The sequence below is a fragment of the Oryctolagus cuniculus genome, chromosome 17, assembly GCF_051225735.1.
Source record: "Oryctolagus cuniculus isolate XC-2025 breed Fujian yellow rabbit chromosome 17, ASM5122573v1, whole genome shotgun sequence".
NCBI lineage: Eukaryota > Metazoa > Chordata > Mammalia > Lagomorpha > Leporidae > Oryctolagus > Oryctolagus cuniculus.
The window spans coordinates 12,300,686-12,326,671 of record NC_142883.1 but is presented as its reverse complement, the minus strand read 5'-3'; the positions used below and the strand labels follow the sequence as shown (position 1 = coordinate 12,326,671).

At 39.0% G+C, this 25,986-nt stretch overlaps 1 protein-coding gene across 38 annotated transcripts in view; it reads left to right on the top strand.

The window, feature by feature from the left end:
* The window catches only part of CEP112 (centrosomal protein 112), a 519,374-nt gene that overhangs the window by 45,221 nt on the left and 448,167 nt on the right, over positions 1-25,986 (top strand). For 17 of the 38 annotated variants that reach the window (XM_089316738.1, XM_070060419.2, XM_089316754.1 and 14 more), the window contains 2 exons: positions 13,311-13,404; positions 15,271-15,348. The exons of 2 other annotated variants lie outside the window; for them this stretch is intronic. In XM_089316738.1, the coding sequence (XP_089172864.1) occupies positions 13,311-13,404; positions 15,271-15,348 (172 nt within the window). Of the gene's footprint in view, positions 1-10,048; positions 10,166-13,310; positions 13,405-15,270; positions 15,349-25,986 lie in introns of all 38 variants that reach the window. 19 more of the 38 variants (XM_089316730.1, XM_089316727.1, XM_089316729.1 and 16 more) reach the window with 3 other exon arrangements.

Genomic DNA, 25,986 nt, shown 5'->3' with positions numbered 1-25,986 from the left:
ATTTCTCTTTGTCACTAAAGAGAGACTATTTAGTCACTTGAGAGAATGTTTAACCCATTCAGCTCTTAAGATAATATTTAATTTTCGTTTATTTTAATAATTTCTAAAGTTTCTCTTGTTGCTGATTTCTGGCTTTATTCCACTGTGGTCAAATAAGATTCATACTATGATTTCAATTTTTAAAAATTTGCACAACTTTGTTTTGCACTCTAACATAAGGTCTATACTGAAGGATGTTCCATGTGCTGATGAGAAGAATGTGTATGCTCTTGGATGAAATGCTTTATAAAGATGTTAGGCCTGTTAGGTCTACAGTTTAACTTCAATGTTTCTTCCCTCCTGTCTTTGTGGTGTTTGTTCTGGGTGGTCTGTCCTTTGACAAGAGTGGGGTGTTGAAGTACCTGATTAGTGTGGTATTAGGATCTCTCTCTTCTCTGCAGTGCTAATGCTTGCTGCCTGTAGTTGGGTGCTTCAGCACTGGGAGGATGTCTGGCCTCTCCAGATGTGGTGTTCCTTTCCGTCAGGGTGACCAGTCTTCTTATGTGGTTCTTATGGCTTCCAGAGATGAGAGAAACCTCTGGGTCATCTGAAGACTTGGAACTGGAACTAGAAGAGTGGCTGTTTGCCGAATTCTTCTGAGTAAAGTGAGTCAGAGTCCCAGCCTGGATGTAGTGTAGAAGGGAATCGTTAGAGGTGTGAAAACTGGGATATGTGATTCGCTGGGCCTGTCTTTGGAATGTATTTACCACATGGCCCTAATAGAAAGTCTCAATTTAATTACCAAGCCAACAAAAGCTTGGTTAAGTCACAGTTTTGATGCCATGTTTGTGTCCTTTGCCTTTCTTAGACATATAGCCTCTAATAAGCCATTCATGTCAGAAGCGGTCATCAGCACTTATTTACAGCTTCTTTTAAAGACTGGGGAACTCCAGTTCCACATCAGGTTTCTTGGTGAGTTTGGCTTTGCTTTCCTACTTTGAAATGGCAGGTGGATTTTTAATTAACTCTTATTTCTCAGTTGTCTTACTTCCTACCATCTCTGGTTGTTTCTGGAATCAGAGATTATAGACCCTCAGTTTCTATCATTTTCATTGTGTTACCTTTTTATCTTGGTTAAAATTGTTGCAGTAAGCTCATTTGTGCATCTGATGCAGTCAGAATGGCATTGTTAAAACTATTTTTTGATTGTTTCCTACTTCTGTTCTTTTTTGTTTCTGCCTTCTGGAGTTCATATTTTATCCTTGAGCGATTTTCAACCTATAGTCTTCATCTCTTATACTTTCATTCATTTTTTCCTTTCTCAGAGAATTTCTTGATTTATTTTCTAATTCACTGATTTGATTTTCTGCTATATTTAATCTGCCATTTTCTTTCATTGTGGCTTTAAAATTGGATAACCAATGTTTTTCATCTGTAGGCATATTTTTTATGATCACAGAGTGTTCATTTCCTTTTCACATGTTAAGTGTCCAGTTCAATCATGTTGAGAATACAAATTTTATATTTCAGTGTTTCCCTGATTTTATATAGGCTTCTTTTTCTTTTTATTGTGGCAAAAATCCAGAATGTGAAATCCATCTTCTTGACAAAATTTTAAGTAGGTAGCATAGTGTTGTTAGCTATAAGTACAATGTTGCACAGCAGATCTCTAGAACTTTTTCAGAATCTTTATGCATTGAAAGTGTTCCCTTCCCACAAGCCTCTGGTGTTCTGCTTCTGTGGGTTTGGGCACTCTAGTTATCTCATAGAAGTAGAATTAGCCAGTGTTTATCCTATTATTCATTCAGGATGAATTCTAGGTTCATCTGTATTGCCATATATGATAGTATTTTCTGTTGAGGCTGAGTACTATTTTATCATATATATACACACTACATTTCATTTACCTTTTCATTGTGAGTGAACATTTAGGCTACTTCCATTTCAACTACTGTGAATAATGAATGCTGTACTGAACACTGGAGTGCAGATACCTCTTTGAGATCCTGACTTCATTTCCTATGGTGTGTACTCAGAAAAGAGATTGCTAAATCATAAGGTAGTTCTAGTTTTGATTTTTTGAGGAACTTCCATACTGTTTTTCATACTGGGTAGGCCAGCTTATGTTCCCACCAACAGTGTACAAGAGTTTGCACTCCTCCACATCATTGCCAACACTTGTTTTTGTTCTTTTTGATAATAGTCATCCAGATAGGTGTAGGTGATATCTTGTTGTGAGTTCCATTTTCCTGATGATTAGTGATGTTGAGGATTTTTCAAATTTGTGCGTCTACTTAGGAGTTTTTTAAAATACAGGTCTTGGGGCCAGTGCTGTGGCATAGTAGGCTAAGCCTCCACCTGTGGTGCCGGCATCCCATTAAGGATGCCGGTTGAAGTCCTGGCTGCTCCTCTTCCAATCTAGCTCTCTGCTTATGGCCTAGGAAAGCAATGAAAGATGGCCCAAATGCTTGGGCCTCTGCACCAGCGTGGGTGACCTGGAAGAAGCTCCTGACCCCTGGCTTCAGATCGGCTTAGCTCTAGCTGTTGTGGCCAATTGGGAAGTGAACCAGCGGATGGAAGACCTTTCTGTCTCTTCCTCTTGGTCTGTAACTCTGCCTCTCAAATAAATAAATCTTAAAAAAAAAAAAGTCAGTAAGTCTTTTGCCTGTTTGGTTAAATTTATACGTAAGTATTTTATTGTTTTTGATACTATTTTAAATACAATTGTTTCCTTCATTTATTTTTTTAGAATTTATTTATTTCATTTGAAAGGTGGAGTTACAGAGAGAAAAAGAGACAGAGAAAGACAGATCTTCCATCTGCTGGTTTGCTCCCCAAATGGCTGCAGTGGTTGGGGCTGGGCCAGCCTGAAACCAGGAGTCAGAAGCTTCATCCGGGTTTCTCACCAGAGTACAGAAACCTAGGGACTTGGGCCATCTTCTGCTGCTTTCCTAGGTGCATTAGCAGATAGTTGGATTGGAAGGGGAGCAGCTGGGACTTGAACCAGTGCCCACATGGGATGCCGGCATCACAGGTGGTGTCTTAATCTGCTGTGTCACAACACTGGCTCCCAGTCGTTTCTTTTTGTATAGTTTGTTATTAGTGTGTAGAAACACTGATGCTTTTTGTATTATAGTTTTATACTTCCTACCTTTGCTAAATTCTTTTATTCTAATGATTTTTTAAATGCAGTCTTTAGGGTTTTCTACATTTAAGAGCGTGTCGTTTTCAAATAGAGGTGATTTTGCTTCGTTTTTTTTCTGATTTGGATACCTTTTATTTCTTTCTCTTAATTGATCTGGCTCAGACTTTAAATACTATGTTGAATAGAAGTGTTAAAAGTGAACAGCCTTATCTTGTTCCTGATCTTAAAGGAATTACTTTTAGCTTTTCACCCTGAGTGTTATGTTAGCCTTGGGCTTGTCACATATGGCTTAAAGTTTTTTTAGTTATATTCCTTCTCTACCTAATTTATAGAATTTTTATTATGAAAATGCATTAAATTTTGTTGGATGTTCTCTCTGCATTGATTTAGATAATTGCACACACTTTATCCATTTTTTCTGTTAATGTAGTATATTACATTTATTATTTAGGATGTGTTTTACAATCCTAGCAACATGGGGATAAATCCCTCTTGATCATGATGTATGATTCTTTTTAACATGTTTTTGAATTAGATTTGCTGGTGCTTTGTTGAGGATATTTACATGTGTATCCATCAGAGATACTGGCCTATAGTTTTCTTATGTCATAGTGTTCTGTCATTTTTGGATACTAGGGTAATTTTGGATTTGTAAAATGAGTTTGAAAGTATTCCTTCCTCTTCATTTTCTTGGATATCGTTGAGGTGAATTGGTGTTAATTTTTTTTAAAGATTATTTATTTATTTATTTGAGAGGTAGAGTTACAGACAGTGAGAGGGAGAGAGAGAGAGAGAGAGAGAGAAAGGTCTTCCCTCTGTTGGTCCACTCCCCAGATGGCCACAATGGCTGGAGCTGTGCTGATCCAAAGCCAGGAGCCAGGTGCTTCCTCCCAGTCTCTCATGCGGGTGCAGGGGCCTAAGCACTTGGGCCATCCTCCGCTGCCTTCCCGGGCCATAGCAAAGAGCTTGATTGGAAGAGGGGCAGCCAGGACTAGAACTGGTGCCCAAATGGGATGTGGGCGCCGCAGGCAGAGGATTAACCTACTGCAGCATGGAGCCAGTCCCGGTGTTAATTTTTTATGTAGAATTAACCTGGTAGAATTCACCGAGGAAGCAACTTGGTCCTCAGCTTTTATTTGTTAGAAGTTTTTGATGGCTGATTCATCTCCTTATTAGTTACTGGTCTGTTCAGATTTTCTATTTCTTTATAATTCAGTATTAGTTGCTTATGTCTTTTGAAGAGTTTTACTATTTTATCTAGGTTGTCCAATATATTGCGTATGACTTACAATACTTTCATTTCTCTTGGATTGGTTATAATATCCCCTATTCCATTTCTGACTTTAGTTGAGTGTTCTGTTTTTCTTAGTCATTATAACATAAAGGTTTATCAATTTTGTAGATCTTTTGAAAACAACCTACTCTTTGTTTTACTGATTATTGATTTTTCTGTTCCCTCTTAAGCTTATCTCTGCTATAATCTTTATTATTTTCTTTCTTCTTATAGTTTTGCATTTCTTTTATTTCTAGTTCCTTTAGATGTAAATCTAAGTAGTTGATTTGAGATTTTTCTTTTTGTAATGTAAGTACTTAAGAGTTAAAAATTTTCTCTTCAGCAATCTTGTATATGTATATGTAACGCATTTTTGTTTTCATTTGTGTCAGTATATTTGAATTTTATTTGTGATTTATTCTTTGGTCCATTGGCTAGTTAAGATTATGTTGTTTAATTTCCATGTATTTGTGCACTTAACGTTGCCATTTTATTAATTACTTCCTGACTAGTTTGTAATTCCTCTGTATCTTTCTCTTTGTTTTTCTTTGTGATTTGATGATTTTTGATTGTGCTATGACCTGATTTCTTTTTATATTTTGTGTATCTACTATATTAAATTATGTTTCAATGACACATAAATTATATTTTAGTTATTTTTTTAACTTTTTTTTTTGACAAATAGAGTTAGACAGTGTAAGAGAGAGACAGAGAGAAAGGTCTTCCTTCTGTTGGTTCACCACCCAAATGGCCGCTATGGCCGGAGCTATGCCGATCCAAAGCCAGGAGCCAGGTGCTTCTTCCTGGTCTCCCATGTGGGTGCAGGCACCCAAGCCATCCTCCACTGCCATCCTGGACCACAGCAGAGAGAGCTGGACTGGAAGAGGAGCAACCAGGACTAGAACCTGGCACCTGTATGGGATGCTGGCACCGCAGGCAGAGGATTAACCAAGTGAGCCACGGCGCCAGCCCCTATATTTTAGTTATTAACAGTCTAAAATAGTCTCCCCATATCCATGATTTCATATTCCACAGTTTTGGGTACCTGGGGGTTATCTGTGGTCTGAAAATACTAAATGGAAAATTCCAGAAATAAATAATTGGTGAATTTTAAGTTGTGTGCCATTCTCAGTAGCATGATAACACCTCAGTCCATTCTGCTGCTCTTTCCCAGGACGTGTATTGTTTTGTCCAGTTTATTTGTGATGTGTATGCTACCTGCCTTTTAGTCATTGGTAACCATCTTGGTTACTATAATATGTAGGGCTCAGTACTATCTGTTAGGAAACTGGTGCAGTTTTAGCCAGGTTGCCACATGGCCGAGTTACCTGAGCCAGGCTCCACCCCCATCCTAATGGGATTCACTGCTCCTGCTTCCCTGCCCGCCCTCTGGCAAAGTTTTAAAAGGGTCTGTTCCTGAACATGTGCTCTCTTGGCTCTGGGCTCTTCTCTCTTGGTTCTTCCCTCTTGGCCCTTCCCTCCTGCTCTCTTGGCCCTTCTCTCCTGCGCTCTCTCGGTTCCTCTCTCTAGCCTCCTCCTCTGGTCTCTTGGCTCTCTCTCTCGGCTCCTCTCTGCTTTCTTCTCTCTCTTCTCCCTTGCTAGCTTCTCTCCTCTCTGTTTCTCTCTCATATTCTCTTTCTCTCTTTTTCCTTTGCCGCCCCTTCACTCTGGTCTGTTGGGTGTTCCCCAATAAACCCTTTCCCTTACTCTGGTGTTCGGTGTGTTTTGTGACGGCTAACATTAATATATAACACTATCTACAGTTTTGAGCAACCTCTTAGGATCTCTGAACAAATCCCCTGAGGATAATGGGTGACTGCTCTATTTTAACCTGATAGTAACTTAACTTTGCATACAAAAATTAAGCAATTTTATTCTACTTACACATATTTATCTTTTATATTGTATATCCCTTAACATTCTGATTACAGTGATTTAAAAACTTTATTTTTAATTTTATACTAAAGGTGAAAATATTTATGTACTACCATTACATTAATAGAATAATTTGTATTTGAATATAAGATTACCTTTACCAGTGAGTTTTGATATATTTTCAAATATATCTTTTGATATATTTATTTTTATTTTTATTTATTTATTTATTTATTTATTTTTTGACAGAGTGGACAGTGAGAGAGAGAGAGAGAGAGAGAAAGGTCTTCCTTTGCCGTTGGTTCACCCCACAATGGTCGCTGCGGCCGGCACATCACGCTGATCCGAAGCCAGGAGCCAGGTGCTTCTCCTGGTCTCCCATGCGGGTGCAGGGCCCAAGCACTTGGGCCATGCTCCACTGCACTCCGGGGCCACAGCAGAGAGCTGGACTGGAAGAGGGGCAACGGGGACAGAACCGGGGCCCCAACCAAGACTAGAACCTGGGGTGCCGTGCCACAGGCGGAGGATTAGCCTATTGAGCTGTGGTGCCGGCTTGATATACTTTTGATGTGCTGTTAATTAGTGTCCTTTCATTTCAACTTGAAGAGCTCCCTTTAGCATTATATTTGTTTAAAAGAATTGGTTAGGCTGGCGCCACAGCGTCCATTGTGGGGTGAACCAACGGAAAAGGAAGACCTTTCTTTCTGTCTCTCTCCCTCACTGTCCACTCTGCCTGTCAAAAAAAAATTTTATTTATTAATTTGAAAGAGTAACAAAGAGATATCTTCCACCTGCTGTTTCATTTCCCAAATGCCTGCAACAGCTGAGACTGTGCTAGGCGTGAGCCAGGAGCCAGGAATTCCATCTGGGTCTCTAATGTGGGTGACAGAAACCCTAATATTTGGACCATCATGGCTGCCTTCTAGGTGCATCAGTGGGAAGCTGGATGGGAAATGGAGTAGCGGGGACTCAAACTAGCATTCCAGTATGGGATGTGAGCTTCTTAAGCAGTGGTTTTACCTGCTGAGCCATAGTGTCTGCCCCTAATATTTCTTTTAAATCAAATATCTGTTGATGAATTCTCCCAACTCTTGTCTGTCTGGGGCAGTTTTTTTTATCTCTTCTTCATTTCTCTTGGACAGCTTTGTAGGGTATAATATTCTTAATTTGCCCTTTTTCTCTTTCAATACATTAAATGTATCATTCCATCTCTCCTGACATGTAAGGTTTCTCCTAAGGAATCCACTGTCATGCTTATGGGGACTCTTTTGTATGTGGTGAGTTGTTTTTCTCTTTTTAATTCAAAATATTCTTTGACTTTTGACAGTTTGATCATAATGTGTCTTTGTATAGATCTCTTTACATTTAATTAATTTGGGATTCTTTGAGCTTCATGAAATTTTGATTTTTCATTTCTTTAAATGCTTATTTTATTTGAAAAAGAGAGGGAGGGAGGGAGGGAGGGAGGGAGGGAGGGAGAGAGAGAGAGAGAGAGAGAGAGAGAGAGAGAGAGATCTTCTATCTGCTGGTTTACTCCCTCCTGAAGCCCACAGCAATAGTTGATGCTGGCCCTGGCTGAAGCTGGGAGCCAGGACCCCAGTCTGGATCTCTCCCATGTGAGTAGCAGGGACCCAAACACTTGACCCCAAACTGCCGCCTCCCTGGGGATTATTCTGACCTTTGTCAGGTAATTCTTATACCCCCATTTCTTTAGGCCTAGTTTCTGGAGATTTGTGTTGGCTATATTTGAATGTTCCGAGTTAGTTTGTATTGGTGTCTGCACATGTGAAAAATACCCACTTCCCTTAGTCTTTATGGGCTGGCTTTGTACTGGAGAAGACCCTCACGAATTAGCCCATGGAGAGATTTTTAAGGCTCCTCACAGTTTTTCTGTGGCTCTTCTCTGGGCTTTTGTGTGTGAATTAGTTTTGCCAGTTTTATTTTTAGGAGCTCATCATCTCTTGCTCCCTCTGGTGTTTGTCTCCTGTACTGCAGGTCCTCTGATGCAGTAGTATACTGGTTCATCTCTGTTTACTTTTTTGTTTTTATCCACCACTAGGCATTTTGATGGTACTCAGTCCCATAAGTACTTGAAGATCGGAGAGACAATAACAAGTCCTTTAGACAGTTTCCTGCAAAATCTGAATGTTGGACACGTGTCTCAGTTTTCTCTTTCCCTCCCCAGGGGAGGAGTGTGGGCTGGGACTTTACCATTTATGTCATGCTGACCCAGGGAAGGGCTCTTTCTGCTTCTGTGCCTACTACTTCAGATGTCTGCCTGTGTTCTTAGTGTGCTGGTCCTTTCACCATTTAAAGAATCCAGTCCTGTGGGAAGTCTTCTTCCAAAGTCAGAATGCTGGATGGATGCTCCAGCTCTCTTTCCTTAGGGAGAAGTTGGGATTTAGAGATTTTTCCCTGCTAGTTCTATGCGATGCTTGTGGGATGGACTATGGCCAGGTACTAATAAGTGTCTCCATTGATCTCCGAAGTTCCCAACCTTAGTTCTTTGCCATTTTCCTGTTAGAACTTCGATTCGGTCAAATTAGAAACCAGTTCTTCTGGTTGCCTCCAAAAAGTCAGAACATGGACTGTCCAGTCCTCTCTTTCCCTTCCCTGGGGGAAGCCTATGAGCTGGGGGTCTCCTCCAAATCTTGTATGCTCTGTTGGCAGGAGGACTTAAGGAAGAGAATGCCACAGAATTTCTACCAGCTTCATTGTGGTTGGTTTCACGTTTGCCTGGGATGCACAGCATCTTGTCTGGTCTTGTGATGTCTCATAAAGAGAATTGGTCCCCAAATCGAGTTTGTCTATGAGAGGAAGGAGAAGTTGGGCTTCCTGTCTTGCTACCTTTCTGACAGCATCCTGTCAGCTAGATCAGAAGTAGAGATGCTGGCATTCCAGGAGGTGGTTTTACCCGCTGTGCCATAGCACTGGCCCCATTACTTGTCTCTCTATCTGTAAAGGGGTATGTCTGTATTTCTGTTGTGTTAGAGATCAGTGTAGATACTTTGAGGGTGTTTCTGTATTACACTTGAAACACTTTGGTATTATTAGGAAAAGAGTGAAAGAGAAAATTTATGTTTCTTATAGTTTATTGCTTCAGAATACAAAAGAACGTGTCAGGGAATTTTACTAAATGCACTGATTTTTTTTTTTTATTTCTGTGTTGGTTTTGACATTCTGAGATTAACTGAGTTGCAGTATCCTTTTTCTAATCGACACAGATATCATGAGTCACTACAATCATAATATCTACATTGTAGGCTGTCATGATAAGCACAGGGCTTGCTATTCTGTGTGGTAGGCAGCATTGTTACCCATAAAGAGATTTTTAGGGTAGAACTTTTTTTCTCATCCATTCTTACATTGAGACCACCAGCCATATCACTCAATTTGAGGCTTGGTGTTCAAGTTAATTGTGTTTCCAGCTGGAGACAGTCTGATGGCAAGAAATGAAACTTGTGTGCCTAATGTCTTGTTTCTTACAGTACCAGAAGCCATCACAGTGATACTGACCTCCTCTTTTTGTTTGCTCAGCTGTCTTCTCAAAAGCTAACTTGTGCAGTGGCTGTGCTGTACTTGGCCTTCATGGGAACATGTTTGGGGGCAACATAATGAATTCAGTTTTTGGTGCACTGAGTTGGTGGTAGAGCTACTCAGGATGTGTCTGTAATGGGTTTGGGGGCCAAGGGAACCCTGTGGGCTGGTGGTGTAGATTTAGCAAACAGACATTCTCCTTAATGTTTGAAAAATGAATAGTGTATTTTATCATCCAGGGAATGTGTGCAAAATGGAAATAGATGGTGTCAGTTACAGAGCCCTGGGATTGCAGCGTGTGTGGGGTGTGCAGAGAATGAAGAGCTGGTGAAGGCTCGTGTGGAGGTTTCTGAAGGGTAAGATGAGGAGCAGGGAAGGATGTGATGTCTTTAATAAACTGTTCTTCACATCTCAGTGAGACCAACTAGGGTAAGAAGGTTACAACCATTTGCCTGAGTGTCTAGGAGATATTGATGACCTTATTACACCACTGCCAGGATGAGTGGAAGTCAGATGGTACTTGATTGACAGGTATATCGGGTTAGGATGTGGGTCTGATAACTTTTTTTTGAAGATTTCTTGTGAAGGAAAAGAGGTTGATTGGCACAGGACAACTACAAGTGAATTAAAAGGGTCCTGTTTTATGTATGCTCCCTGTGTAATAAATAGATAATGTTTCAGGCTTCTTTTTTATTAATGTTTTTATGAGAAGAATTATTTTAAATATTCAAGCATTTTCAATTTTTAAGTGTAGCTCCTTTTATGATGGTTTAATCAATTCTTAAGGAATAGGCCTCTATTTAGTAGGATATTCCAGATTGCCTCTTCCCATATACCAAGTTTTAGATGCTTACTTCAGCTCAAGCATAGTGACTGATAAAATTATTCTCAAAACACTGTTTTGCCTATTTTTTCCTCACTTGCTTGTAACTACTTAGACATCTGCGATAATTGAATAGAAGTATAAAAAAAGCAATAGCTCTCTTTAAAACAGATTTTTCAGACATTCTACATTACTTAGTAGCTAAGCTAAGGAATGCTATTCTCCCAGTGTTCCTACCAAGAAGTACATTAGTATTAACATTGCCTTTTTGATGGAGCCAGCGCCGCGGCTGACTAGGCTAATCCTTGCGGCGCCGGCACACGGGGTTCTAGTCCCGGTCGGGGTGTCGGATTCTGTCCCGGTTGCCCCTCTTCCAGGCCAGCTCTCTGCTGTGGCCCGGGAGTGCAGTGGAGGATGGCCCAAGTGCTTGGGCCCTGCACCCCATGGGAGACCAGGATAAGTACCTGGCTTCTGCCATCGGATCAGCGTGGTGCGCCGGCTGTGGCGGCCATCGGAGTGTGAACCAACGGCAAAGGAAGGAATACCTTTCTCTCTGTCTCTCTCTCACTGTCCACTCTGCCTGTCAAAAATAAATAAATAAATAAAATAAAAAAATTGCCTTTTTGAACAGTAGTCTGTTTTTTGGGAATACGTAACTCACAGAACTCACAGTTTGTGACTTTAATTCATTATACTGTATAATGATTGGTTTCTATTTTATATGTCTTGAATCCTCTGTTTAGAAATTAGGTATTCATAATCATCAAAATTTCATTGAATTAGTTTGAATAAAAATATATAAAAGAAACTCTAGACTAAAGTGGATGTTGGACAGTGGTATTTGAATATAGTTTATATTAAAGAAGACTCTTTGTTGGAATCCTTTTAAATTGGTTTTCTACCTGTCCTGTACTTACCTTGTTTTATCTGAGTTAACATCCTGCATTTTTTTAAGAAGATTTAATTATTTATTTGAAATTCAGAGTTACACAGAGAGAGGAGAAACAAAGAGAGAGAGTGAGAGAGGGAGGGAGAGAGGTCTTCCATCTGCTGGTTCACTCCCCAATTGGCCACAATGGCTGGAGCTGCACTGATCCAAAGCCAGGAACCAGGAGCCTTTTCTGGGTCTCCATGTGGTGCAGGAGCCCAAGGACTTGGGCTATCTTCCACTGCTTTCCCAGGCCATAGCAGAGAGCTGGATTGGAAGTGGAGCAGCCAGGACTCGAACCAGCACCCCATATGGGATGCCAGCGCTGCAGGTGGAAGCTTTACCTGCTATGCCACAGCGCTGGCCCCAGCATCTTGTATTTTTAAGTCAAAGACTTTGATATATATGAGGTTTCTGATGTGGTTCCAAAGTAATTGAAATTTTAAGTTACATGAAAGCTTGTTATTTTATATACTTGAAGACTTCATCTTGATATGGAAAAGGAGTCTAACAAAATATGGTAATATTTTTTTTTAACTTTTATTTAATGAATATAAATTTCCAAAGTACGACTTATGGATTACAATGGCTTCCCCCCCCCACCGTCCCTCCCACCCACAACCCTCCCCTCTCCCACTCCCTCTCCCCTTCCATTCACATCAAGATTCATTTTCAATTATCTTAATATACAGAAGATCAGCTTAGTATACATTAAGTAAGGATTTCAACAGTTTGCTCCCACACAGAAATATAAAGTGAAAAATAATAGATGATTTTTTAAAATGATGATGAAATCAGATCAGACCTATTGTCATGTTTAATCCCAGTGAGAGTCAAATTGGGAATTGATAATTTCTTTTTTTTCTTTTTTTTTTTTTTATAGAAGATCAGTTTAGTATGCATTAAGTAAAGATTTCAACAGTTTGCACCCCCATAGAAACACAAAGTGAAATATACTGTTTGAGTACTCGTTATAGCATTGAATCTCAATGTACAGCACATTAAGGACAGAGATCCTACATGAGGAGTAAGTGCACAGTGACTCCTGTTGTTGACTTTACAAATTGACACTCCTGTCTATGGCATCAGTAATCTCCCTATGCTGCAGTCATGAGTTTCCAAGGCTATGGAAGCCCTCTGAGTTCTCCGACTCTTATCTTGTTTAGACAAGGTCATAGTCAAAGTGGAGGTTCTCTCCTCCCTTCAGAGAAAGGTACCTCCTTCTTTGAAGACCTGTTCTTTCCACTGGGATCTCACTCACAGAGATCTTTTTGCCAGAGTGTCTTGGCTTTCCATGCCTGAAATACTCTCATGGGCTTTTCAGCCAGATTGGAATGCCTTTAGGGCTGATTCTGAGGCCAGAGTGCTATTTAGGACATCTGCCATTCTATGAGTCTGCTGAGTATCTTACTTCCCATGTTGGATCACTCTCCCCTTTATTTATTCCATCGGTTAGTGTTAGCAGGTACTAGACTTGTTTATGTGCTCCCTTTGACTCTTAGTCCTTTCATTATGATCAATTGTGAACTGAAATTGATCACTTGGAATAGTGAGATGGCATTGGTACATGCCACCTTGATGGGATTGAATTGGAATCCCCTGGTATGTTTCTAACTCTACCATTTGGGGCAAGTCAGCTTGAGCATGTCCCAAATTATAATATTTTTAAAATAGTGATCTTGGGATATATGCTTCATTTTCTATTCTCTGAATTCTCTCAATTTTGATTATTACTATTTTGGTCTCTCAGTAGGGAGCAGTACACTGGGAAGCTGCAAATAAAAACGCAGTCCTTGAGTCCTGTTTACAAGGAAGATGATCAAAATGTTACCTCAAAGATTTGTGTAAGATCAAATTTCAGTTTTGTTTGTTGTTTTAAAATAACTGCACAAAGTTTTAATTTCATATAATCAGAGTTCCACTGGTCACTTCAAAACCGGCGTGGAGTCTGAAGGTTTTGGTGACATTTTGATGTCAGTTAGTGGTGTGCTCCTCTAGTCTGTAGGATTCCTCCAGCTCCCTCAGTGATTCAGAGGGATCATGCTAATTAGTCTGTTATTTCTCCTGCGCATCAAAGAATAACTTCAAAAAGCTTCATCTTTTTGTTATTTTTCTTTTCTCTTTTGCTCACTATTTCTAAGGAAGTTATTAAATACCAAATGATCATAAAATTAAGAGAAAATTGGGATTGACTTGCAGTGCAGCAGCACTGCTCTTCTGATGCAGGTGAACTATTTATATCTTGAAAGATGAACTCTTCTCTTGCATCTATTAGCTCAGCATAGATTTGGTTTTGAACAGGTGTTAATGAGCTTTGTAGAGAAAAACTGTGCTGACTTGCTATAGTTTCTCTTGCCTAATTTTTATTGTCTTGGTTGTGTTGCAAGAGAGATCATGTGTAACAGATGACTGTTAGCACATACTGCTCTAAACCTAACTCATTGCATTTTCTCCACTGGCAGTTCGGGACTTAAAGAAAAAATTTAGTACAATGGGCAGCACATCTTTAATAATGGTTGAATAATTCAATCATCATGCTTAAAATAAAGCAGATTCATTTCTTTACTTAAGCAATTTTTGTTCATAAAAATGTACAAAAAGCAGTGGACCACCAGTAGAAGTGCTAATAAATTTTAATATAATATACAAATATTAGAAATTCAGTATCTTGTTGAGTAGAATTTGGAGAGTAAACTATGAACATTTTAGTGCATTTCTGTAACTTCATAATTATTGTAAATGATGATAGGTAAATAAGTTTGTTAGTTATGAGGCTTTCTGAAAGCATAAGAATACTATATTGACAAATTTAATTTTAAAATAAAATGCTTTGACTATAAAATAATCATTATTGTTTTACACAGATTTAGCTTCCTAAGATTTTAGAGCTTTAAGATCCTTATCCATCCAAGGCATAATTCTTAGGTAACTTTCAGTTTATTACAGTTATCTTGCTATATAAATGTGCAGTATAATAAATTGCATAGAAGGAAGAAAAGCAAATAATTTTTATTTTTTAAAAAACGTCATCATAGTTGTGTTTTCATGATGTGAATCCAGAGCTTGTTTCTCTTTATGTTCAGTGTGTGAGTGAGAATTAATTTAAGAACAAAGAGCTTCTTGGACATCAACTTAAAACTTCTCTGTTAACTAATTTGAATGCGAGTAAATAATTCATCTTTTCAAGAGCCCCCCTCACTTTAAAGCTACTGTGGTATACCACAATTAAAACTTTTTGTAAAAGAACTTAAAGAGAAGAGTCTGAAGAGCCTGGATTAATTTTTAAAATATTCTTTTGATGTTTTTTTCCCCCTGGAATCTAGTTACTGTGTGAATATATTGTTAAGGCATCTCATAGCCCTAAGCAGCTATAATAAACAGTCGTTCCTTAGAATTGAGAACGAAGCTCAGTTGCAACATAATCCTTTTCTCTGAGGGCAATATGGTATTAGCAACCAAGTGAACAAGACTTTCATTACTCCTAACGACATATCTTTTGTGCTGTCTCCCTCCCTCCCTCCCTTCCTCCCTCCTTACCTCCCTCCTTCCCTCCCTCCTTCCCTCCCTCCCTTCCTCCCTCCCCCTTCTCTTCCTGCTCTTCTCCTCCACTTTTCTCTCCTTCCCTCTCTCCGTACTTTTTCTTCTTCCTTCTTTCTTCCTTTATTTCTTTACTTTTTCTTTCTTCCCTTCTCTTTTTTTTTGTATTTCAGGAAGTTCATGTGAGAAAACCTCCTGTATCTTTGGATGACAGTGACATTGAAGCTCGCCTTAATAGTTGGAATCTTGGGGTAAAAATTTGTTTTATTTATATATTGATGTAAAAGAATCATACTTTGTGTGGATTGTCTCTGAACTGATTTAATTCTGTTCAGTGGATACCAGATGGTAGACATTTAGTACTGCATTGGCCCTAAGTACAGTAAAGAGAAATAACATTCCAAAATATTTGCTGTTATGACAAAGCTAGATTTCTAGCTCATGAACTATACACATAAAGCAGCTAAATACTAATTTGAGATGTTATTTAATAAAACACCAAAATGAGTTATATGGATATTAGAATACTGAGATAGAGGAGAGGGAGGGGAGAACTTAAAGAGAAGCAAGTTCATTTGGATTAAAGATAGGGAGATTTCATGGATGAATAGTAATTGTGGACAGCAGTTTTCATGTACAGGGTTCTGAGGGACATGGAAATATTTGGTTAGATGAAGAGGTGGGGGAGGTAGAAATTCAAGAAATGTACATGAAGGAAGATTTAGTAGTAGCAGTGAAATGTCATGTCTGGATCTTTGGGATTTATATATGGAATTAGTGCATGGTATTGTTAGCATGGATCATTTTGGAACATTGAATGCTAACTTGCAAAGTGTAGTTTTTAAATTCTAGGTTATGTTGAACTTTGGAAAATTTTTCCTTCCACATGCCACTTTGCATATTTGCTATTTAAATGATTTTAGAAAATCAAAAAGAGCTTAAAATTATTTTTATCATATGAAATTTTGCAAATTGAAAAATACAGATAATCAAAGGAATAAAGCATATTTCAATGCAGGTAATTTATAATGTAGATATTTTATTTTTGGACATCTAAGTTTCTCCCAGCTTGTTGCAAGTATAAATAGATGAGTAATACTGCAGTAAAATTCATTAGAAGAATCTCTTTTTTTTTGGTTGTTTTCTTAGGTTACATTATATCTTGAGTACAATGCCTTCCAGAAGGTTTGTACCAGTTCCAACCTTTGTTATATCCGTTATCCATTTCTCACTATTAGCTGATATTAGGAATCATTAATTAAAAAAAAAAAACCCTAAAAACTTTCCTGCTAATATTGACCTCTAATGAAAGAAGTACTTTAGCAGAGTTGACTGGGACTTGTGGACATTATATTGTTGTGAGTATAAATGGAGAAAGGGGACCAGTTACCTTTTAGGTGTTTATAGTTTATGTTAGTGTGGTTATTGCAAAGATGAAAAAGACGGAAAGGAAAGACCATTGAGACAGGAGTAAAAGATGCTTAGTGACTGATTGGACTGCTAAACTGAAGGACACCTAAGGGTTTGCTTCTGAGAAATGGAAATGTTGGCTTTTTCACTTCATAGTGAAAATGAAATGGGGAATCCTATTTTAATGGTTTAAAGTTTTATTTTAGATTGGTGGGCTGTAATGAGATGGTTAGGTTAATTGGAGAGGTCAAGACCTAGAGCTTCATGAAATTCAAAGACTGGAGGTCTGTTCTGGAGTCCGTATTGCTAGAGGTGGTAGCTGCATCCAGAGACTAGAACATCCCTAGTCTGGAGAATACAGAGCAAGAGAGCTGAGTGGAGAGATGAGAGTGAGGACATCTGGTGTGTGGAATGGGCACAATTAGGAGATTGGGCAATGCATAGGAAATGAAAGTAATGTGGATCTATGGTTAATTTTGGGAGTATGCAAATAAGAGTAGAGAGAAGTAGAATGAAAGGCGGATAATAAATCAAAAGGAAAACGCTTTCATGTTTGAAGGTGTGGGGGAAGTTGCCATTGGAGGAAGTCCTGTTACCAGTGTGGGAGAGGAGCACAGGAAATCCCTTAGAAAGACAAATGCTCCTGCCAGAGGCAACATCAAAGTGAAAAGTAAAATTTGGAGCTATCCTTTTAAACTTGCCTTTGCCTTTAGCCATTCGAAACTTCTGATGTATGTTTCTAGCTCATGGAATACTTTTCACGATTACTTAACTGTTCATAGGATTAAATCTCATATTGGTATAATAAAATTAAAATAAAACATTAAAATATTTTGAAATAGTGCCTTGAAAGTAGGCTTACTTTAGGTTTTGTTTCACATTTTTATTGTTCAAAGAGTGCACTAATAGTGTAAATATATCAAAGTCTTATATTTTTATATATTTATAACATCTATGCATTAATCATTCTGAACTGTATCTCTTGATCACAGTAGAATAATGTCAGTTTATTAGAAGGCTTAGGTTTTTTTTCTTTTTGCTTTGGTTTTAATTTTATCTGAGAATACATAACTTTTTTTCTTCTTATGAATGATCAGTTAATAGCTGGAGTTAATTTTTGTCCTGTAAATTAAGGATACTTTTTTATAATTCTAGCATTACTGTCACACTGTCATTCTAATGCATTGGATGTTCTAGGACTTGAACCTGCTGTTGTCTTTCCATGCAGAGATCTTGCTGGGAAACAGCTGAACATTTTGCTTTTTTTTATAAAAAAAAATGTTTGCCCCAAAATATGTTGTTTTCCTAGGAGATGTTATTTTTTTTCTGAGAATTCCTCATTCAAGTAGAGATGTGTTTAACAACTAATAAAAATTTTCTTAATCTTTTTTCTTAATCTTTTTAACCTTTTGTGATGCTTTCTTCATATATTCGTATGTTTCCTGTATGACTTTGTAAGCCACAACCTGGATTGTAGTGTTGTAGATGTTAGCTATTTTTTTTTTTTTAAGATTTTGCTTATTTATTTGAAAGACAGAGAGAGAAACAGAGACAGAGAGATCATCCATCTGCTGGTTCACTCCCCAAATAGCTGCAATAACTAGGGCTGGGCCAGGCTGAAGCCAGGAGCCTGGAACTTCATCTGGGGCTCCCAATTGGATGACAGGAGCCCATGTACTTAAACCACTCTTCATTGCTTTCCCAGGCACATTATCAAGGAGCTAGATTGGAAGTGGAGCAGTGGCACTTTAATATGGGATGCTGGCTTCCCAAGCAGTACTTAACCTGCTGTGCCACAATACTGTCTCCAAAGAAACCTTAGGGAAATTGGATTATATTTTTGACAGAATTGAATGACAGTACTACATGTCAAAATTTATGGGATTCGGCTAAAGTTGGTTTTAGAAGGACATTTGTAGCATGAAATACATTAGAAAATAAGGGAGGGAAGTTCTATTTCTACAATGGCAGTATGAAGAACCCCAAAGCACTGCTCGCTAACAAAACAAGCATAATTGGTAAAAACTCAGAAATCTGAGTATAGACCTACCATATGATCCAGCCATCCCACTTCTGGGAATTTACCCAAACCAAAAGAAATCAATGTATGAAAGAGTTATCTGTACCCCATGTTCATTGCAGCACGATTCACAATAGCTAAGATACGGAATTGACCCAGATGTCCATCAACTGTTGACTGGATAAAGAAATTATGGTATATATGCACTATGGAATACTACTCAGCTGTAAAAAAAGAAATGAAATCCTATATTTTGCAACAAAATGGACACAACTGGAAACCATTATACTTAGTGAGATAAACCAGTCCCAAAAAGACAGATACCATATGTTTTCCCTTATCTGAGGTAACTAATAGAGTACCTACAATGTAATGTATGGGACTGAAATGGACATTTTGAGATTCGATGATTGTGTATAACCCTTGTCTCTTCTGTTGAGGAACAGTGTTTTTTTCCCATTCATACTATTTGTTGAACTCTTTTACTTAGTGTAGGGTTAACTTTATGATCATTAAGTAAACTGAAAGTAGGTCTTTGTAAAAATTAAGAGTGGGAATGTGAGAGGGAGGACGAAGAAAAGTTGGAGTGTAGGTGGAGGGAGGGTAGGGTGGAAAGTGTCATTGTGTTCCTAAACCTGTATATATAAAATACATGAAACTTGTATAACTTAAATAAAATTAAAAAATACTTTAAAAATTTTTGATTTTGATGGCAGGAGGAGAGAGAGAGGAGAGAGAGAAAGAAAAGGAGGGGAGGGGAGGGGAGGAGAGGGGAGGAGAGGGACATATACACCACAACTGAGATCTCATTCTCTGGTTCATTTTCCACATGCTCATTATTCACAAGAGCTGGGGATGGACCAGGCTTGAATCCAGGAGCCAGAAACTCACCCAGGACTCCCAGCTGCATGGCAGGGACGCACATACTTGAGCTATCACTGCTGCCTCCCAGAGTCTGCGTGAGTAGAGCGGTGGAGTGAGCAGCCAGAGCTGGGTGTAGAATCCAGGCTCTCTAACAGCGCTGTGAATGTCCTAATGGCATCTTAACTGCTAGACCAGATGCCCACCCAAACAGACACTCTTTAGAGTTTCTGGAAATTGTATAAGGCTATAAAGCAAATAGAGACCTATTTATTCAAGAATATCAGTGACAACTTTGTTAAAACTGAGTGTCTGTGACATTTGCACTGTGACTTGTGTTCATTTATTCCCTGTCCCTCCAGCTCAGCCTCGTGGAAATTTCATTCTCAATGGATGTGGCCAAGAAAATGGCTGTCTTTTCCCTCGGCTTCTAATCAAGAGAGAAAAAAAAAAATCTCATTTGGAGGGGCATGCTGCCAGCATTTCTTATCTCTTTGATGTCTAAGTGGAAGAGACTATAAATTTCTGGTGAATACAGCTTAGTAGCGGTAGGGGCTTTCTTTTCTCCCCTCTGCCCCCGGTCAGGGCAGGGCTGTAACCCAGATGCAGCAGGTTGAGAGTACCACAGCCTGATTATGCTCTCCCCAGCTGGATCCTAGGACAGAGACTGCCTGTGCACAGGCTCCAGGTATCGGTTCAGAGCTTCTGACCCTGGGGAGGGGCAGTCCAGAAGCTCTCCCCAGAGAAACTGTATTGAAAGCAGAGTATGGGAACTCAAACCTGAAGATGCTGTGGGAAACAGTGGAGATTGGATATTAAGCCAAATTAGACATATGGTTTAACAAAAAGATAAGAGGAAGAAGCAGTCAATGAGAGAGTCTTTGTAAAATCACTGGCATCCCAGGATGACAATAATGCATACCTGAGGTCGCATCCACTGAGGAGTGACACCAAAGCCTTCACACTGTGGGGGAAATGCACGTCACAGAAATAACCTACCTAAGCCAACAACACAACAGTAAACAAGAATGAAAATTATTCCTGGAGGGAAGTCAGTAACCACAGTCGCTATAATGTATTATCTAAAATTCCAGGTTTTTTTTTTTTTTTTTTTCATCTTTAAAGTTACAAGATGTGCAAAGAAACAGGAAAACGTGGCCCATACACAGGAAAAAATCAGGCAACAGAAACTGCTTGTGAGAGGACACAGAGGCCAGATTTAACAAAGACTTCAAAGCAGCCATTATAAATATGTTCAAAGAACTAAAGGAAACCATGGTTAAAGAAGTAATGGAAGCTATGATGACCATGTCTCATGGAGAATATCAGTAAAGAGATAGGAGTTATAAAAAGGAACCAAGTGGACATTCTGGAATTAAACAGTGTAATAACTGAAGTAAAAAATTCAGAATAGGGGCTCAATAATGGATTTGAACTGACAGAAGAAATAAATCAGTGAACTGAAAGATTGATAGAGTTTATGCAAGCTGAAGAATAGGGAATAAAGAGCAAAGAAAAATGTACATTTCCTCAGAGAAATACAGGACACTATCAGACATGTTAAAATATGTTTAATGGATTACCAGAACAAGAGGAGAGAGAAAAATCAGAAAATATATATTTGAAAAATGATGGCTATCTCTGTTCTAATTTGATGAAAAACATCAATTTACACATCGAGGAAGCTCAATAAACTCCAGGGTAAGACAAGCACAAGATATTTGCATATAGATGTATCGTATTAAAATGCTAAGAGAAAAATAAAGAGAAAATCTTGAAAGCAAGAGAGAAGAAAAGTCTTTGGTTGTTAATCTACTTTCCCATCTTAAGAAACTTGTAGAAGAAGGGCAAATTAACCCCAAAGCAAGCAAAAGAAATATAAAAAGTTAAAACTCAGTGAAATTAAATACAAAAAGCAATAGAGAAAATCAATGAAACTAAAAACGGGATCTTTAAATGATGGGTATTTAGCAAGATTGACCAAGAATTTAAAAAGAATGACTTTGCTAATAGCAAGAATGAAAGAGGAGATAGCCATACAGATCCTGTAGATGTTCAGATTATAATATGGTCACTGCAAACAAGTCTAAAGCATAAATTGACAATATAGATGAAAGAGAAAAAGTTCCTGAATGACACACACTAACAAAACTCAGTCAAGAAGAATTAGGGAACCTGAACAATCCTATGACTTGAATTTAAAGTTAAAAACTTTCTGATAAAGAAAACGCCAGGTACAAATGTTTTCACTGACAAATATATTCACATAATTACTTGAGAAACAATACCAATTCCACACAATCTCTTCCAGAAGACAGGAAAAGAGGCAACACTTCTCAGGTTATGTTGTGAGTCCTGTTTTATGTTGATTCAAAATATAGAGACTAGAAGTATTCACAGATAACGTATCTGACAGAGACTTTTATCCAGAATGTATAAAGAATTCTCCAACTCAATAAGGGATGAGGGTTTGGTGTAGCAGTTAAGATGCCACGGATGCCTGCATCCTGTGTCAGAGTGCCTTGGTTTCAGCCCTGGCTTTAATCCTAATTTCAGCATCCTGCTAATACACACCCTGGGAGACAGCAGATGAGGCTCGAGTGCCTGATGCCTGCCACCACATGGGAGACCCTGGATTGTGTTCCAGCTCTGACTGCTCTGGCATTTGGGGAGTGAATCGACAGATGTGAGATCTATTTCTCTTTGTCTCTGGCTTTCAAATCAGTAAAAACTGAACATTTCAACAAAGGAAGATAATAAAAAGCTGTAATGAGATACTACCACACATGTATTTGAATGGTTGAAAGAAACGGACAAGAAAACCCGACAATTCCAAATGCTTATGGTGATGGGGAGCAACTGGAACTCTTTTCTCTTGCTGATGGGTATGCAAAATGCTAGTTTTGAAAACTTGTGGCATTAAAAAAAGTAAAAATGTATATTTACTGTATAACCCAGAGATGTCATTAAACTAAGTTAACATGAAAGTCTGTGTTCATGCAAAAACCTGTACGTATTTATAATCATACATCTCTTTTTAATTGATCAAAACTCTCTGTAGTCTCAAATGCCTCAACTATAGAATGGGTAAATAAATTGTATGGGGAATTTTCAAAAATTTATGAAGAATGCATATTATGGAAAAAGTTTGCATGGATTCAAAAAATTTTTTGCACCAAAATAAACTTTTTTTCTTTTTTTTAAGATTATTTATTTGAAAATCAGAGTTACACAGAGAGAGGAGAGACAGAGAGAGAGAGGTCCTCCATCCGCTGGTTCACTCTAGAGATGGCCGCAGCAGCCAGAGCGGTGCTGATCTGAAGCTGGGAGCCAGGAGCTTCCTCTGGGTCCCCAGCGTGGATGCAGGGGCCCAAGGACTTTGGCCATCTTCCACCACTATCCCAGGCCACAGCAGAGAGCTCAATCGGAAGTGGAAAAGCCGGGACTAGAACCAGTGCCCATATGGTATGCCGGTGCCTCAGGCCAGGGCTTTAACCTGCTGCACCACAATGCCAGTCCCCCCAAAATCAACTTTTTAAAAATTGTACTTATTTATTTGAAAGTCAGAGTTACACAAAGTCAAAGTTAACACAGAGACAGGAGGAGAGACAGCAATCTCTTCCATCTGTTGGTTCACTCCTCAAATGGCCAAAGCCAGGAGCCAGGAGCTTCTTCTGGGTCTCCCACATGAGTTCAGGGCACCAAGGATCTGGGCCACCCTCTGCTGCTTTCCCAGGTATATTAGCAGGGAACTGAATCAGAAGTGGAGCAGCCAGGGCTTGAACCAGTGCCCATGTGGGATGCTGGCAGCGCATGCTGTGGCTTAACCTTCTGTGCAACAGCACCAGCCCCTCAAAATAAGCTTTTAATTCCATGGAATTAAAGTTTTTTGAAGTATCCTCTGTAATCTATACAATGGGATACTTTGCAATGATAAAAGAACTCAACTTTCACATTACATACGCAAGTGAATGAATTTCAGATGAAACAGGCTAGACAGAAAAGACCGTGTGTGTGGTTTGATTGCGTTTATGTGATGTTGTAGAGATAGAGAAGCTGCAAGGATGAAGAGTACAGAATTTGTATGTGTTAAAGGTTGAGGCAGCATTTGACTCCAAGGGTCTAAGTAGCAACAGGGAACTTTTTTATGTTTGATGGAACCGTTTGGATTGTATTTGTCTGATGACACCATATGCATTTGTTAAAGCTCACAGAGCTGTAGAGTGAATTTTTATTTAAAAAGTGATTATATTCTGATGTTTCACATTCGGAGTCAGCCATGAGGCAATGTGTTACTCTCTTGTGTTTTATTGATGATTTTAAGGAAAAGGAAATAAATCATTTGTTCTTCTGACTTGCAAGTATATTTAACTGTAGCTTAAGATGAGTGAAAGAGCTGAAGCCTCTCAGAGCAACTAGCAGTTCCATTTCTGTATAAAGTATTTTTCTAAATCATTATTCACCTTGAGTTATTCTTTTTTTTTTTTGAGATTTATATTTCTGAGAGGCAGAGTTATAGAAAGAAGGAGAGACAAAGGAGAGTTCTATCTGCTGCTTCACCCCCAAAATGGCCACAGTGGCTGGAGCTGGACCAATCCAGAGCCAGGAGCCAGGAGCTTCTTCTGAGTCTCCCACGTGGGTGCAGGGACCTAAGGACTTGGAACATCCTCCGCTGCTCTCTCAGGCCATTAGCAGGGAGCTGGATTGAAAGTGGAGCAGCCAGGACTCCAACTGGCGCCCATATGGGATGCTGGCGCCATGGGCAGAGGCTTAACCATCTATGCTACAGTGCTGGCCCCTTGAGTTATTCTTTTGGGAAGATTACAGATTTTTTTGGATATGGGAGTAATTATTGTGGTTGAGGTTTTATTTTAAAAATGGTATACCAGTTTCTAAAACTAAAAAAAGTGTAGCTAAAGAATAGAGGAGAAGTGAAAGGAAGGGCAAGCTTATTGTCTTCACATAGTTGTGGAATATTTATAAAAATTATCTAAGGATATGAAGAAATTCTCATTAAGTGACTTCATTTTAATAAAAACAGAAATTAATATCAAATTAATATCAAAAGGATTCTTCCCTCTAAATGTTTTCACCTGACCATTGAAAAGAAAAAAGAAAAATACTTCTGAATGAGTAGCTTTGTGTAAAAGCAGTAATTAAAACTGAATGCAGGGTGGGCATTGTATAGTAGATTAAGCTACTGCTTGCGATGCCCTCATCCCATATTGGAGTGCCAGGTGAGTCCCAGCGAGCTTGCCTCTGATCCAGGTCTCTGCTAACAAACCTGTGAAGCTGCAGTTGACGACTCAAGTACTTGAGTTCTGCCACCCACATGGGTGACCCAGAAGGAGTTTCTGGTTCCTGACTTTGGCCAGGCCCAGCCCTGGTTGCTGTGGGCATTTGGAGACTGAACAGTGAGTGGAAGATCTCTCTCTGTTTGTCTTTCTCTTTTTCCTCCTGTCATTCTGCTTCTCAAATAGATAAATCTTAAAAAAAAAAAAAAAACCTGAATGCCAACTTTAATGAATAATAGTGAACTTTGATTAAAAATTCTGTGATATGAGCAAAGTGATGCTGAAGACCAATGATCCTTCATTTAACTTAGTGAAAAAAAATAAACTGGAGGCTGACGCTGTGGCATAGTAGGCTGAGCCTCTGCCTGCGACAACGGCATTCCATTTGGGCGCTGGTTTGGTTTCCAGCTGCTCCTCTTCTGATCCAGCTTTCTTCTGTGGCCTGGAAAGGCAGCAGAAGATGGTCCAAAGTGCTTGGGCCTCTGCACCTGCGTGGGAGACCTGGGAGAAGCTCCAGACTCCTGGCTTCGGATCTGCTCAGCTCTGGCTGTTCTGGCCATTTTGGAGGCTAACCAGTGGATAGACGAACTTTCTCTCTGTCTCTCACTCTCTCTGTCTATAACTCTACCTCTCAAGTAAATAAAATCAACAAAAAATAAACTGAGTCAAAACCAAAAAGAAACAATTAAAATTATCCCCAGGTGAAGTAGAAGGTGGATCTGTGGAAAGAACACTAAAATGGAAAACTTTATGTTGCTCTCAGGGTGATCTAGTTGAAGAGAGATCATAACAATAGATATGGAGGCCGAACAATTATGGGCACATTTTACTGGTATATAAATGAATTGGTATGTAAGGAACATTACAGATTTCAAGGGGAAAGCAGTAATAACTTTTTAAAAAAAATTGCTCATCCTTCCCTTATCTTACATCCGAGTCCGATCTTTCTTGCCCTGCTGTTCTTGCTGTAAGGAGTGAAGGGATTCTGGCTGACTGCTCAGTGTGGCCTCTTAGTCTGTGATCTTTCACCGGGAGCCTCTGTCACGCTGCTTTAGCAAACCCAGCAGTGGGTCCAGTTTAGCTGAGCTGTCCCAGTAGATGAGCTGACTCCCAGAATGAGGAGCTAAATAAAATGGTTGTCGTTTGACTCCATGAAGTTTGGGGTACAACAACTGATGGAGTGGGTGCTGCCCAATAGTTTCCTAAAGTGGTCGTGCCAGTGAACAGCCTCATCTGCATATGTGCTGGTTCACATTGCCATTCTTCCTCTCTGGTACTTGTCAGATAATTATTGTAATTAAAAT